Source organism: Trifolium pratense, linkage group LG4 (genome assembly GCF_020283565.1).
Source record: "Trifolium pratense cultivar HEN17-A07 linkage group LG4, ARS_RC_1.1, whole genome shotgun sequence".
NCBI lineage: Eukaryota > Viridiplantae > Streptophyta > Magnoliopsida > Fabales > Fabaceae > Trifolium > Trifolium pratense.
In genome coordinates this window covers 45,161,512-45,178,032 of record NC_060062.1, presented here as the reverse complement: position 1 = coordinate 45,178,032, position 16,521 = coordinate 45,161,512, and the positions used below count along the sequence as shown (strand labels likewise).

The window sequence follows — 16,521 nt, the reverse complement described above, 5'->3', positions numbered from 1 at the left end:
CTATATTTGAGTCGGTGATTCAAATACATGAAAAATGGAGATATTAGCAAAAGGTCAAATGTATTTGATTCAATTTGAATTAAATACATTTGAAATTTGTTTATATTTTATAATGGAGTTTTTTTTCAAAATTTAAATGTATTTTCTTACATGTCTTTCGTGTTTTAAAACAGTAAACTGATTTTGTAAACTAACTCTCAAAATTAGGATGAACCAATTCAAAATTTAAATATTAAAAATATATCAAAATTCACTTTTCAATGTCCAAATACGTGTCAATTTTTTTTAGCAACAATTAATATTCAGTGGGTAAAAACTCGACTTCTTAAAAAGTACGCGAGTGAGAATAAAACACATTGAAAATCCATGTTAATTTGTGAGGTCTTTTAGAAATACTTAAAGTCAGTCGTCTGGTATGTTACACTTTCTTTACTTACATTAAAATTTTTTTAGCAGAATATCTATGTAAAAATTAATCTATCAAGATAACTAAAATCCCAAAAAATATGTTTTCATACACATAATTCAAAGATTAACAGACTAATAATCAAATAATTCAAACATCTACCCATTGAGCAACTTTATCTTTTGTACATGAAGAACCACATCTGGTATTGAAAACTTGTTGTATGCATGATTAAATGACTGGCTTATGATTAAGGGATTAGAGCAAGGAAACACCGACACTTTTCAGATTAGGCGTATCTGTGTTGGACACGTGTCGTTGTCCGTATCTGACATCGACACCGACACTTATGATTATACTAAATTATGTCATTTTTTAAAATTTTTATCGGTGTCGACGTGTCAGTGTCCATATTGTGTCCGATATCCGTGTCTGCGTCCGTGCATCATAGGCGACATTAAAAAGCGTATAAAAAAGTCAAAAGAAACGCGTAGGTCAGGTGTATAGCAGATGAGGTGGAATCCTACATGTCAATATAAACACACACCCACCGCATTTCCAGACGTAACCGTCAACTCAATATCATCATCACACAGACACACACACTAACCCAACCAAACCAACAAAACAAAACAAACCAAAACAAAACACAATTTCAAAATCAAACCACAACACATACATAGTGACAAACACACCAATAACATTTTCAACTCTCTCTCTCTCTTCTATTCTCTTCCCTTTCTCTCACATCACATCTCAACAAGTCAAAAAACAAGAAAAAAAAGTAATAAAGCAAATACACAAAACAAAACAAAACAACACTCTCTCCTTTTCTTTTCTTTTTTCTCCCATCTCCTCACTTTCCTCATTTTGTTTTTCTCTTTTTTCTTTTTTTACTTACTCTTCTTTTTATTTTTAAATTTATTTTTCTTACCCTTTAACTCTGCTCTTCTTCCCTCCTTCCCCTTAGTCCCTTTCTAAGTTTAGGATTGGACTTAGGCGGTTGGTTGGGTTCAACTGAACCGGAAATTCGTCAAATGTGATGGGAAATGGAGTTTCGTCCCTCTGTTCTTGCTTTGAACCGGTTAACAACAACCGGACCAAAAAGAACCAACAAGTTATTTTCACTCAAGAAGAACCATTGGATGAAACCCTAGGTCACTCTTTCTGTTACGTTAGATCTTCGGCTCGGTTTATTTCTCCAACTCACTCCGATCGGTTTCTCTCTCCTTCAACTTCACTTCGCTTTTCACCAACTCACGAATCGGTACCCAAAACCCGACCCGATTTTCCTGAAACAACTTTCAAAGCTATTTCTGGTGCTTCTGTTAGTGCTAATAGTTCTGTTCCTAAAACGGTTATTCAGTTAGAGGAAGAATCTTCATCTGCACCACCTGTATTTGATTCTGCCGTCAAGGGTAGTATTGTCAATGGCTTTGAAAGTACGTCGTCGTTTTCTGCTCTTCCGCTTCAGCCTGTTCCGAGAGGTGGTGAGCTTTTTGAGGGGAGCGGTTATTTTCTCTCCGGTCCGAATGAGAGCGGTGCGCATTCTGGACCGATTAACGCAGGTTCTGGCGTTGATTCAGGTTTCTCCGGTGGGAGAGACGTTCCTTTTTCGGCGCCGTTAGGGGGGGTGTATGGAAGGAAGAAAGGTGTGTCTGGGTTTAGGAAGGCGTTTCAAAGGAAGGTGTCGGATAAGAAACGGCCGTGGGTGGTGCCGGTGTTGAATTTTGTTGGGAGGAAGGAGGTTCCGGTGACTGAGGGGAGGGAGAAGCTGGTGGAGGTGAAGAGTGAGAGCAATGTGCAGTGGGCGTTAGGGAAGGCTGGGGAGGATCGGGTTCATGTGGTGGTTTCAGAGGAGCAGGGGTGGTTGTTCGTTGGGATTTACGATGGTTTTAATGGTCCCGATGCACCGGAGTTTTTGATGGGTAATATGTACCGTGCTGTTTATAATGAGCTTCAGGGTTTGTTCTGGGAAGTTGAAGAAACAATGGAGAGTAATCCTGTTGAGGTCAAAGACAAAACGGAGGGAGAAAATTCCGGTGCTGGTTTGGTGAATGTGGTTCGCGAGACTGAAACTGGAACGGTTAGTAAAAGGCGTAGGTTGTGGGAGTTCCTGGCGGAAGACCCTGAAGATGGACTTGATCTTTCTGGGTCCGATAGGTTTGCATTTTCTGTTGACGATGCACTCAGTGTTAGCAATTCCAATGCAGGTTCTGCCAGTAGTAGACGGTGGCTTTTGCTGTCTAAACTGAAGAATGGGTTGTCCAAGCATAGGGAGGGTAATGGTAGGAAGTTGTTGCCGTGGAATTTGGGGAATGAGGAAGAGAAAGAAGAAAAGTCTGAGGTGGAAAACAAACCTTCTGCTTCTGGTACTGGCAGTGGTGGTGGGAAGAGACGGAAATTGGGTCCGGTTGATCATGATTTGGTTTTGAATGCAATGTCTCGGGCGCTTCAAGTAACAGAGCTTGCATATTTGGATATGACGGATAAGCGTCTGGATACAAATCCTGAACTTGCTTTGATGGGTTCTTGTCTGTTGGTTGTTTTGATGAGGGATGACGATGTGTATGTTATGAATGTTGGGGATAGCCGTGCAATTGTTGCGCATTATGAGCCCAAGGAGGGTCAGGATACTTCCAACATGGAACCTGCAAGCAAGGAACAACATGTTGGTGTTGGTTCCAGCAGTGGGAGCATAGTTGAGGAGTTATTAGCTTTAGATGGTACTCAAACTGAAGGTGCAGTGAAGGTAGGGAATCAGGGTCCTGCTCAAGAAATGAGGTTGGCGGCATTGCAGCTATCTACTGACCACAGCACCAGCATTGAAGAAGTAAGCTTAATTTAGAGAATTAGTAGGCCTTTTAGTGAGCCGTTCAAAAAAAAAAGAAAGTATGCCTTTTAGTGAACTGAAATGTTTTCTTACTTCACTATTGCAGTCTGGTTTAACTTGTAGAGTTTGTTTGTGTGTCCATGTCAATGTATGATTGTCCATTATTGAATTTGTGTATGCATGCCATTGTATACTTTTCCTTAAGTGCATTGTATTACTTAGAGGGATGCCATAGGTTCTTTGATTTAATTAAATCTAGCATTCTGCTTTATACACAGATCAAGTTTACGATTTAATAACTTGCAGTATTGAGATGGAGTAGTTTGTAGTGAGAGACATTCAAGAGGTTGAGTAATTTGCTTCACCGATTTCATTCTGAAAGAAATGAAACTCAGAAGTTAAACTTTTAGTCAAAGTTGTGGTTATTAGTCTTGTTTCCTGAACTGCTTATTTCAGATATCTAAAAAATGGAGCTTAATTTTTTGCAGGAAATTATTAGAATTAAAAATGAGCATCCTGATGATCCCCATTGTATAGTCAATGATAGAGTTAAAGGTCGTCTTAAGGTCACCAGAGCATTTGGGGCAGGATTTTTGAAACAGGTATATTTGAAAGTACACTATTTGTTGATGCTATGCTTTTTCTTTTAATAAATTTATAAATGTTAAACAGTGTACTTCTGAACCGTTCTCTCCTTCCTTCAGATAGAAAACAATGTAGTGATTTCTATAGTTCATGCATTATGGGATAATAGTTCTGAGTTCATGTTGATTTTCTGTTTGATGGGTATAAAGGTTTATTGTTCATCTTGCTTAGTGCCACCGCAACATTTTGTTTTAAATAAAAATGTGCACCTGATTGTAGCGGCACTGCCGCTATTGCGACGGAGCGACACAGAGAAGGTGGTGACCTCAGTAAAGCTCCCTGCATCGCAGTATAGTGCTGCAGCTGGATCGGTGGGAGATGCCATGCAAAACAGATTTCGTATGGTGTAGCGTATCTGGGCAAACCAGAGGAGGGGAATGAAAAATCAAAATAGAAAGGACTCTGTCATGTTTTCTGACCAAACTGGGCCAAACCAGGGGAGAGGAATGAATGATCAAAATAGGAGCCCACACCCACTTCCTCTCTCTAGTCCAGCGATTTTTTAAGCTGCACAAGTAGCTACTAGTTGTCTGCGGTGCATGTCGTGTTTCAGACCAAATTTACATAACACTTCTGTTAAGTCTACCAGGTTAAAGGAAAAGAATACATCTGGACCCCTAAAGCCCAATCTACAGAAAAATTCAAAAGGCCTTTAGGAAAATGTATAGTAATAATAATAAACAATAATACAATAACAATAAATGTGCTAAGCAGTGAGCACATAGATACGATGATGTTATTTAACAATTTATGTTCATAGTCCTGTAAATCTTATTGTTCTTGATTATTTTGTTTTTTCTGTAATTTAGTTTTGCATGGAAGATATTCTTGTTAAAAATATCAGTTATCAGTTATTGTAACAAATAAAAATATCTATCACAATGTAAAACTCTTTTGCGTTCTCAGACATAAATGAAAGAGGGAAATTGAAAAACCTGTCACTTGAATTCATAATCACGTGAAGTTATTCTTTAGTTTTTGCAACAAAACAATGTTTGATGAACTAAATAAATGTAAGCTACACAGCGCCTGCTCACGTAGAATTCCTGCATTAAACTTTTGATTATAAAATGAGAAGATGAGTGTTAATGTTATTTTTGGGGAGAACAGGCTTTGTTGGTGCTCATACACTATTTGTCATTAAACTCTATTGTGCTGATGCTCTTCTACACTTAAATTAGAATTCTGGTTTTCTGTCATGTCTCTTGTTTAGGGCTGCATAAATTTCTTACATATATTTAACACAACTCTGTTCTGATTTATGACATGATAGATTATATTTATTGTTTCTGTAGCCCAAGTTGAATGCTGCAGTACTGGAAATGTTTCGTAATGAATATATTGGAACCGCCCCATACGTATCTTGCTTCCCTTCTGTACGTCACCATAGATTATGCCCAAGGGATCAGTTCCTGATCCTCTCATCTGATGGTTTGTATCAATATCTAAACAATGAAGAAGTTGTTTCTCAAGTTGAGAGCTTCATGGAAAAGTTCCCAGAAGGAGATCCCGCCCAACATTTAATAGAAGAACTGCTTGTCCGTGCAGCCAAGAAAGCTGGTAAATGGATCTACTCACCTTTTGTATCTTTTTTTTATTTGCAACTGGATTTTTTTCCTGACTTCTTTTTCTACTAACAGCCTTTCAGCACAATCATATAGTTTACTCTTTCATCAAATTCCTATCACTTCATTGGATTTCTAGATTATTTCTTCCATCTGGGTTTTATAAAGTCAATTTTAGAATGGTCTATTTTAGTGTCAAAACCCAGCCTCGCCGTTTTCATTTTTGTGCGTGTTGTCTTTGATCCTAGAGTTTGGCTCAGCTGACAGTTTTAAATTAAGGATGACTTTTGTGTCTTCCTACATGAGTTTGTTTGGTTCTTGTAATTGGAGAAAACATATTTTAGAATGTTTTTTTCAGTTTTCATTCGGCCTGAATTTGACTGAGGGGACCGATTTAAATCCGGGATGATTGTTTGCTTGGTTCTTGTAATTGGAGAAAATACTGCCTTAGGACGAGGATAGTGCATATTGATTTCATTTCATATATACATAAATGTTATACCCCGTCAACTACTGTCTTTATACGGTCCAATTAGAGAATTCAGAGTGCTGATAGAGGACTCAATTGTTGCAGGATTAGATTTTCATGAATTGCTGGATATCCCGCAAGGAGATCGGAGGAAATATCATGATGATGTTACTGTCATGGTGATATCGCTTGAAGGAAGAATATGGAAATCGTCAGGCAAATATCTGTGAGGCCTTCAACATTCATAACATTTTTTCCACCAGTGATTGCCCTGAAAATGATGCCATAGTTTCGCAGCTGATCCATTTTTCATGGATCTGACTATTTTCCTGGTCTTCAACAAAAAAATTATCACCAAGGAATCTCAAATTTTAATGGCAAGAGGCAAACAGTTACATCTCTATCAAGAATTGAAGACCTGAATGCAATTTGGTATGATCTAAGAATGGTGACATTGCAGACAGGCTTTTGGAAATTTTCTTTAGGAGTGGAAAAAAGAAAAAGAAAGTACCGTCTTTTAAACTGTTTCTTTTACCATTCGCATTTCGGCTTCCACCCCCTCCCTCTTTTTTGCAGTTATAGAGATGAAAAATGATAGAAATTTTGCACAGCGAAGGTCCTTTCTATTTATTTTTATTTTTTCTTTCTTTCTTTCTTTATCTGGCTGAGCCAAGTAAAATGTTGGTGTATATTGGTGGGGATACAAGTGTACTGATTTAACTGGAGCAGTTCTTAGTCAGGAATGACAATCTCTGTAGCCAAGGTGGATTTTCACCATAGCAAATTAACATGATTCTAAATTAGAGATGGAAATCAAACTATAAATTGCACAATGAACTAGACTTTACACTAAAAAATAACAGAACCTCATTTTTTATATTTATTGTTAGCTTTCATGTGTTTTAGTGTTTTAGTGTATGTATGGTATCACGGTGAGTATTTCAAAATCATTGTAATTTCTTGTGATGTTGCCGACCGTGATACCAAACATATGCAATTAGAGTAAGTATTTGTCTTGCCTTTCCTAAAGGTGTTTTTGCCGGTGTCCTTGTTTAATTTTAGCATTTCTGTTGGTAGTAGGTAAGTGCTAGGTACCCATCTTGGCATGGGAATTGTGGTCTTTTCTGTCGATAACAATTTTCCCTTTGTTGACCAAATCCATAACTTTTTCTACACTAATATATATGTTGAGTCACGAGTGTATCACTTTTTATTTAAATACAACATTTGCTTTAAATAAGACTGGTGAGTGGATTTGTGGATACTCAAAGTTCTTAGGAGTGTGTAGTGTCCATGTTGCAGAGCTTTGGAGTGTGTTGGTAGGGTTGATGTTTGCCCGGACTCGTGGTTTTAATAAAACTTCTTAAGTGGTGGTTAAAACGCTCTAGATGTCAAAAGGTGGAACTTCGGATGGGTGGACTTTAGTTCAAATCATTAGAAGGCTATTATCTTTGGATTGGGAGGTCAAAATTTGTCATACATATTGGGAAGCAAATTTTTGTGTGGACGCTTTATGAGCAATGTTCTAGTCAAGTTAGTTTTTGTTTTTGACATGTTATTGGAGTTCATACTCCTCGTTTAGTTAAACTAATTTTTCCTTTTTCCGGACTCCGACCCTCTTGTTTTCCAAAAAAAAATAAATTCATAATATACAATGTATATACAATAATAATCCAAATTAAACCCCTTCTAAAGAGTAAATTGAGTGAAAGACTATTTTTAATTGAAATTCATAAAACATAATTTGAGTTTGCTGCATACCTCTAGAACCGAAATTACACAACAGATTGTTACAATGACATCATTAAACACCTAAATATTTTCATGTTGACATCTTTCAAGCATCCAAATATCTACCAAAACTTAAATAATGCAATCTACCAAAAATGAAAAGGAGTACTAGATTTTAGGGTGTGTTACATTTCTAGTGATACCAAAAATCACTTATATATGTATTAGCTACAACAAAAAAAGTGAATGTCATCGAACTTTGCCACCATCTTATGTTGCAACAAATTCCGACGGTGAGTTTGATTCCACCCAGGAGACTAAATCTTCTTTCGTGGCAATAAAACAACCGACTTTATCCTCGCTCTGCCTAAATGGAGCAGCCAATTTTCTCAAATGAGAGGCAAAAGAAATATTGAGTCCATGTGCAAACTTATGAGCACCGGTACCAGTTTGTGCTAGGAGTAAGTCCGGTAATGCCTCATCTCGCTTAACAATTTTGGCAAGTGTAGCCATCCACTCTTCAAGTGCAGTTAGAGCTGCCCCAACCGACAATGTTCGAACGTCTAAACACCATTCATATTGTGTTTTGTTGTGCAAAGTTGGGTAGAATCCATATAAAGTCCCTAAGTAGAGCAACTCGTGGGCTCTTTTTAGGAGATCTTTGTTTCTACATATGTCAATCAAGCAATTGCAGAAGGGTCTTCTCACCTCAACCACAGCATTGCTCATTATACTCTTAAACTCTTCCTTGACAGTCTCAAAACTAGTTTCCTCATCAGCAATTAGTTGAATAAAGGCAACCAATTTCGGGTTAGCTCGCTGCAAACAACCAAGGACTTTTTCTTGATCCTTGCTACCTTGAGAAAGTGACACAATAGATAACAAACAACCGCATAATCTATCATCTGGCTTAACTCCTCTGTCAACATAAATGTTGAAAACTTTGACCAAATCATTAATTTCCATGGCCTTTCCCAAGCACTGAATCAAACAAGTACACCCCATCACATTGAGTTCAATACCTAACTTACACATCTCTTCAAACAATTTAATTGCCTTAACCACATCTCCTTCACTCCCATATATGTTTAGCATAGCCGTGTAACTCCAACTATCTGGCTTGCAATACTCAGACTGTTTCATATCTTTAAACAGAGTTTCAGCTTCTTCGAGTAATCCAACATCTGCACACATACTCAACAATGTATTATACAACATAAAATCCATAGGCCAACCGTTTTCCTTCATTCGTTTCCACAATTCCAAAGCATCTTTAGACCACCTAGCCTTTCCATATATCTTAATTACCGCAGTTAGAGTCTTCTCATTCGGAGCTATCCCCGAATCAACCATTTCTTCAAACAAGCTCCTCGCAAACCCCGGCTTCCCCGCCTTACCCATTGCTTCCAACAAAGTATTATACACAACTAAATTAGGCTGCACTCCAAGAGACTTCATCTCCTGCAAAACATATCTAATCCCATCATAATCACCAGCCTCCCCAAACATCTTCCCCAACACCGAAAATGTAATCGGATCAGGCTTCCACCCAGTTGCCCTCCCTCTCTCAAACAAACTAACAACTTCTTCAACCTTACCTAACCTAGCATAAACATCTAAAATAACCGAAAAAGTTACCTCATCAGGCATCAACCCCATCTTGTACATCTTCTCAAACCAATGCACAGCTTTATCAAAAAGATTACACTTCTTAGCACAACTTATAATAGTTGAGTAAGTAATGTTATCCATTTCAATCCCATTATCAATCATCTGGAGTGCAAGCTCTTCTATAATCCCAAACTGTCTCCCAAATCTCAAAGACTTCATTGTAACATTATAAAATATAGTTTCCATAGGAATCAAATCCTTACTCTTGATCCAATTCAAGAACTTATAAGTCTTCTGCCATGGTCTCAAACTATTAAGCACCAATAGAACATTTACTCTACTAAGTGAAGTTGTTGGAATTTCTTCCAAACAAGCCATAAATTCTTCTTCATTAGACAAATCACAGTTGTTCAATCTCTGAGCAAACTGTTGAAACTCTCTTAACTGTGGATTATATGAAACAGAAGAACGTTTTTGTTTCTGCTGAGACAACATAGGACGTTTAGCTTTAGTGGGATTGACCCATGTTGGATTTGGTTTTGATAAGATTTCGGGTTGGTCTTCTGGGACAGTGGATAAGGTTGTGTTTGCAAGAGAAGCAAGTTGGTCGGATAAAGATGAGTTTTTTTTGTTGTCGGAAATTGGTGTGAGAGGTGTATCTGGAGTAGATTTTGATGAATTTACGAGAAATTTTCTATGAGATTTTGAAGGAGTGATGAATCTTCTTTGTGTTGTTTTGGTGTCAAGAAATGTGATGTGAATTACAGAAGAAAGAGATGTAGCCATTAGAGGAGAGTAGAATGTGAAGTTGAGATATTTGTTTTGTGACCTTATCTCATTTTTTGAAAATGAGAGTGGTGGAAATGGAATTTAGAAGAGGATGTTTTTAGGGATTTGGTTTTTGTGAAGCCATTTTTTTAGGATTAGAAAGAAGGATTTGTGTTGGGATAAAATCAGAATTGTTCTTTTTTTTTTTTTAAACATTTTTTTTGGTAAATATAAGGTTTAAATTTTTTGACGGAATAAGGTTTAAATTATTGAGTAAAAAAAAGGTCTAAATTGTATTGGTTTTTTATTTTATTATTTATAATAATAGAAATTTAAGGGTGAGTGTATGATGCCCTAGTCCAAGGCAAAAAATCTTAGAGCTCAAAGAGCACTTACAAATGTAGTTACATTAACCTCCCTTCAAATAAATCAGCGAGGCTCAAACTCGGGACCTCTCTTATTTAGTGTATTCACTTTTTTTTTTTAATAAAATATATTTAATTAATTAATGAATTTAGTTTATTTAGAAATCTAGGAAAATTTGTTTAATATTTTTATTAAAAAATAAATAAATAATTGAAAAAAAATTGAAATGAAAAAATGCTTTTATTTTGTCAAAAATGAAAAAATGATTAGCAAGAGGATTTGAGGGAAATAAATCCTCTAATTTCACTATTATCATTTTTTGAGAGCCTTCAATATATACACTTCCGAACTATGTTGCCTAGTTACGGGTACGGTACCGGTACCCAGTAACCCAGTACGAGTACTGGTACGAAATACAGCATTTTTGAAAAAAATTAAGGTATGGGTACGTCTATATAATTTTTTTTTAATATAACTATATAAATAAAATTGCATTCTTAAACCAAATAATTAAACATAAAAAAAAAATCATAATTTAAAAGTGATTCAAATTGTTCAAATGACAACAAAACATCAAAACTAAAAAACAATTTGCTCAAAAAAAACGGCCTTTAGGTTAAGTTTACTGAGAAAAAGACTAGCAACTTCAAGAATACCGGCTCCATTAAATAGATTTCGTTCATCTCCACCAATATCCTACATTTTTGTTGCTCATTTATTATAAACCGAAAAAAAACTCATTGTTTTGTGTTTGGTGTACCCCAAGTGTACCCATGGTGTACCCTACGTGAGAAAAAAAATAAAAATATTGATACGGTTTCGGTGCGTAGCATGGTGTACCAGGTACGTAGCCGGTATCGGTGCTCTCCTTCAAATGGAATATCCATACTTCATGGCTTCCGAACATATAAATTAGAAAAAAGTGTTGAAAAGTTAAGCATATCTGATTTTTAGTTTTTTTTTTTTTTTTTTTACGGAATATCTGATTTTCAGTTAAAAATTCATAATTTGTCAAAAATGAAGTTGCGAATCTGTAAATATCTATTTGAGGTGTAAAATTGAAAAAAAAAAAAAAATCCTTTTAATGTTTAAGTGGGTTTAAATGCAAATGAAATTGGTTTAAGTTTGCCTTTGAAGGGAGAGTTGTTCATCAAAACTTAAATTTGCAAACTTCCAATGCAAACAAAAAAAAAAATTGCAAACTTCAACCCAAGCATGTACAATTTTAGTGATGAGTCCTTGTTCCATATATCAAAGTAGCATTATCTTCATAGTATATGATGATTAGATAAACTGTGTAAAATTGTTCAACCGTTTTAATGTCTGTGATCTTATCCCTTTAACATAAAGTCCTACCTCCGCCTCTGATTACCTCTCCACATCCTCATGGAATATCTCCTTAATCCTTATATTCATTTATGTTGCAAATAGAAAGAATCTAGTTTTAAAATACCACATTCCTCTTAATCTCGTTTTGCTATTTGATCTAATATGGACTTTGTAGTTTGTTCGCTAATTAACCAGCAGACAAAGATATTTTTGGAATTTAACAGGGCGCGCGGGAAAACTTAGCGGATAACAAAAGAAAATCTCTAATTCAAGACAAACATGGGGTTCATTGGCTGATTATATTATGTTCATATTGAATTAGACCATTTTATTGTGTATTACCATTCTACTTTGAATGCTTACTAGGAAGCTACCATTCAAAACTACCAGCTAGTTTGCATAAATTGTTTGTCAAATTGGTCAAATTAAAGGTAACACAAAATGGACAAAAAATCGATGCAATGCAATTACAAATGTATGCAAATATTCTGCTGAACTTTATACCTGGGGATGTCAGGAAAAATATGCTATATTCTGAATCTAAAAATGATAATAAGAGGTTCAAACTCACTCAGTAGCCAAGGAATTCTAACCTGGTTTATTCGAGAACTAGCGCAGAAAGGAGCCAAAATAAGAGAATATTGTAACTTAAAAGAACGAAAAATTGTAGTATGTAATTCTTATCGAAGAAATGAAGAGCATGGAAAAATATAAACATACCATAGTAGGGACAGGACATGAAATAAAAGAGCTTGTTTGCTTGAACGAGTTGATAATAAATTCAATAATACTAGTAAAAAGTGTGGCTAAGACTTCAATGTTATTTAACATATGAAAACATGGTACAAGTTGAACATTTATTTTCAGAATCTCACATGAACTAACATAGTAGTATTGTGACAACGTAGTTATCACAGTCATTCTAACATACGACCAAAACATGTGGCCTATGAAAGTATATACATTTACTTTCAATATAGCAAATAAAGTACACAACTAATTTAGTCACAACAGACATAGACAAAGTTCGTTACAGATGAATTACCAACAATTATAGCGGTAGCCTAGACTCCCATTGCAATCGATCCCATCTTGATATCAGGTGATTCAGCTTCAGCATATGAAATTGAAATCAGTTCAGACCTAAACTGTTCATCCTGATCACAGTTAGGCAACACAATCCCATCTGATTTCTTGCTATCAGAGACAGAATTAGAATCCTGAATCTTATCTGGTGAAGTGTTAGAAATAGCAATAAGCGACTCGCGTGCTGCCACCTCAGTAGTCTCCTTCTTGCTCGGTGACTTGCTATCCATATAATTTTATGATTATACTTGTTCCTACAATTCATAACCCAAAATTCCCTCAGATCATTCAAATGGATAAGATATGTTGTGAATAAGCAGTAGAGATAGATAGCTAGCTGATATTTTAATATTAGCAAATTGAATGGCATAGGTCACTTTCATCTATATCCTTACTTTAACATAGTTTCAGAAGAGCCAAAAGCCACTAACTGTGGGGCAAAAAAATGAGAGCAACTTATTTTGTAATCCAGTATTGTAAAAAATAAAATAGCTGTTATGATTTCACTGGAATGAACAGCCCCTCATATCTGCCATATAAAATATTTACTTTCCTAATCTAATTGATCTAGAAAATGTCACAGTAGTAAGAAATCATGGCATTCCACTAGCCACAACAGTTTCTTGTTCCCTACATTAAAGCCAGCCTATTTCTATAATTCTATCAAACATGGTTCAATACAAAACCTTGCCCATTCCTTCTAATTCATACCAATATAAATTCATATCATATGACTATTCCAAACCAATTGAACTGTCTCTTATCCAACTACACAGACATTCTGCCTCTACCATTTCTACAATATGATCATTTTTATCAAATCTAATCTTAAATCATTAAATCAAGTCTCCTTGTTTACTCAATCCCATTAGTTCTTTATTTAAAGGTACCCCATATCGTCGAATGTTTTGCATCAAATAGGCTCCAAAGTCCAGCCAAATAAGTTTTTATTTACTTTCTACCCAAAGAGGAGAGACAGAAGGAAAAACAAAAGCCAATTACAACCATATCCAATAACAGATACTTCCCATTCAAAATGCAATGACAGATTTCGACATAAATTGTACTACTACAATTATTTAGGATTTTCGCAGATTGCTTCAGTAGCCTTTGTTTTTGGTGAAGGCACTAATAACACTAGTAATAAGCGCCAACAGTTGATCATGTGCTCCATTTAATTAAACAAAAAAATTGGTTATTGGTTGTCCTTGCAAAATACTAGATTAGAGTGATGCACTCTTATTTATATTCACATTTTGAAATCATTAGTTTATACATAACTAAATTAAATGTCCTTAACCCCCAAATCTTATCTGGGATTAAACAAAGCATCAATAGTTTCTATTGAGGGGGTTCAACTAGGGCCCCTTTCCCCTAGGAACCAGAGGGTTATAAACCAAAAAAAAAAAAAGCATCAATAGTTTCTATTTTTGGGGCTTTGATTTCTTTCTGGAGTTGTGGGCTGTATCAGTGGCGGAGTCAGAGTATATTGAGGGGGTTCAACTGAACCCCCTGAACTAGAAAAAAAATGTACATATATCTCTGTATTTTTCATTTTGAACCCCCTAAAATTATTTTTTTGCACCATTATTCCAAAAGACCAAAACCAAGATCACTTCACCTATCTTTTGAACCACTTGAACCAAAGTCCCGGCTACGCCACTGCCTGTATGTATAATATAATACTGGAGGTGTATGAAAAGCAACTGATTCTGTTTGGATGTGAAGTAGTATTGAATTTGGTATGGAGCACAAAATTCATAATCGAACAAAACTTGTAAAACTCACACAAAACCATTTGTTTCAGTTCTAGTTCAGCAAAGACAGCTAAAGATGTTACCTAAAACATATGAATAATAAATGATTTCCCTTCCCTAATGCTGGTAAATCGCAAAACTAAATTAAAATCAAAAGTTAAATAAATAAGGGTTTGTTTGGCAAGTACAATAAGTTAGCTTGGAGCTTATAAACTCCTATGACTAAAAAGTAACCATCATTTACTTGTGAACTTATAGCTTAATTTTACTAGCTTATAAATTATTTTGATAAGCTAATTCAAGTAACTTGTAGCTTAAATCTTATAGCTTATCATTTTTCATTGAACTTCACCCTCGTTTTTCTTTTTTGGTTTACCATGTTATTATTGTTTCCACCGTCGTTTAACATAGATCTCCGTCAGAGATCAAACCCTGACCACTTATTTAAGGGACTCAAAATCCATATCACTTAGACCAATTCATTAATTGAAAATAAAATAAAATAAAATTAATTAAACATATTTTTTTATGTCAAAAATTCAACCATCTCACGCTATAAGCTATAAGCTATAAACTCATATACAGCTATCCATATATTTTATAGCAAGCAGAGTTCAAATCTCTAAATAATCATATTATACAGTAAAAAGATAGAAACCAAATTCAAAGCAAAAAAAGAAATAATTCTCTCATCTCATCCTCTTCTTCTGATTAATTTTGCAGACATAAAACTGATTACCGCAAGAAATACACATGATTAATCGCAAAGGTAGCATACACGGAATCAAATCCAATCATGAACAACATATGATAAAGAAATAAAATCCATAACAAATTCAGATTCCGAAAAATATAAACACGAATTTATCGGGGCGTAACGAAAAGAAAGGGTTGAGAAATAATGATTGGTACCTTGTTGAAGTTTACGGTATGAACAAGTCTTCGAAGTTTCAACGAAACCAAAAAAAGTAAATTAGGTTGTTGCAAGCAACTTGATGCTTTGAAATATGGATGAAGGAATGAATCGCGCGGATTTATTTATGATATGATATGATGACTAAATTAGGCTTTTTTTTTTTTTGGTTACATAAATTAGGCTTATTAACAAACGTGTGTGAGTCGATATTTCCAATAATATAAATATATGCTTTTTATAGCCATACTTTTCTTTTTAGTGAACTACCTACATACTCTCAAATATTTTATTTTCAGGTATCAATATTGAATAAATACGATATTACTTGTTTAAGTTAACAAAAGAAGATATTATTTGTTTTCTTATTAAAAAAAAATTGTTGTTTCAACCAATCGTTAGTTCGTTCAGTGATGATTGACGCTGAACTTGGTAGGGAGGACCGCGGTTCGATCCCCACAACTGCGATCGGGAGGGGGCTGGAACTACTTGATGTCAGAAATGACCCTCGAACCAGATTCAACTGGTGGTGAAAAACCAAAAAATAAAAAATAAAAAATAGTTGTTTCATAAATTCTGGTTTAATTATTAAAAATTATTGGCTAAAAAAACTACTCCCACCAATTTCAAATTATAAGTTACTTTATTAAAATTGTTAAAATAAAAAAGTCACTTTATTAAAAAAAGAATATCTCAAATTATAAACTCACTTTATAATAGCAAAGAATTTCTATTATACCGTTAATTATTTATTATTATTTTTTTCAATTTTTAATTTATCTTTCCTAGACCAATAATGAAGGATAAATTTTATTTTTTTTACAATGAGCCGAGGATCGAACTCATGACCTATAACATATTACTCAAACCTCTCACCACTAGACTAAACCTAGTGGCTTCTTAATTTCTCTTTTTTGTTTATAATGAAGGATAATTTTGTAAAACAATATTCATAATTTTACTTTATACAAAATTAATTATATTTTTTTAATTTGTATAAAATACCGGTTAAAAACGACTTATAAATCGAGAAAAAAGTAAT

The 16,521-nt window shown here is 34.9% G+C and overlaps 2 protein-coding genes and 1 long non-coding RNA gene across 3 annotated transcripts; 1 reads left to right on the top strand and 2 right to left on the bottom strand.

Annotated features, from left to right (window-relative positions):
* Positions 1-970: 970 nt before the first annotated feature.
* On the top strand, positions 971-6,736 carry LOC123920066 (protein phosphatase 2C 29). The gene is made up of 4 exons (XM_045972195.1): positions 971-3,239; positions 3,728-3,841; positions 5,180-5,444; positions 6,024-6,736. Exons 1-4 carry the CDS (start codon positions 1,449-1,451, stop codon positions 6,146-6,148), a joined length of 2,295 nt encoding a protein of 764 aa, XP_045828151.1. The 5' UTR covers positions 971-1,448; the 3' UTR covers positions 6,149-6,736.
* An 883-nt stretch (positions 6,737-7,619) lies between these two features.
* On the bottom strand, positions 7,620-10,204 carry LOC123920067 (pentatricopeptide repeat-containing protein At5g46580, chloroplastic). The gene has a single exon (XM_045972197.1). It carries the CDS (start codon positions 10,044-10,046, stop codon positions 7,920-7,922), a length of 2,127 nt encoding a protein of 708 aa, XP_045828153.1. The 5' UTR covers positions 10,047-10,204; the 3' UTR covers positions 7,620-7,919.
* Positions 10,205-12,524: 2,320 nt separating this feature from the next.
* Positions 12,525-15,740, bottom strand: LOC123924598. The gene is made up of 2 exons (XR_006814769.1): positions 15,479-15,740; positions 12,525-13,063 (listed from the first exon to the last, which is right to left on the bottom strand). It is a non-coding gene; the product is annotated as an uncharacterized LOC123924598 (long non-coding RNA).
* Between the last annotated feature and the right edge of the window lie 781 nt (positions 15,741-16,521).

Coding starts and splice junctions, on each gene's coding strand:
- LOC123920066 (XM_045972195.1), top strand. CDS start 1,449: ATGGGAAATGGAGTTTCGTCCCTCTGTTCTTGCTTTGAACCGGTTAAC. Junction 3,240..3,727: donor ACAGCACCAGCATTGAAGAA/GTAAGCTTAATT, acceptor AATTTTTTGCAG/GAAATTATTAGAATTAAAAA. Junction 5,445..6,023: donor CCGTGCAGCCAAGAAAGCTG/GTAAATGGATCT, acceptor CAATTGTTGCAG/GATTAGATTTTCATGAATTG.
- LOC123920067 (XM_045972197.1), bottom strand. CDS start 10,046: ATGGCTACATCTCTTTCTTCTGTAATTCACATCACATTTCTTGACACC.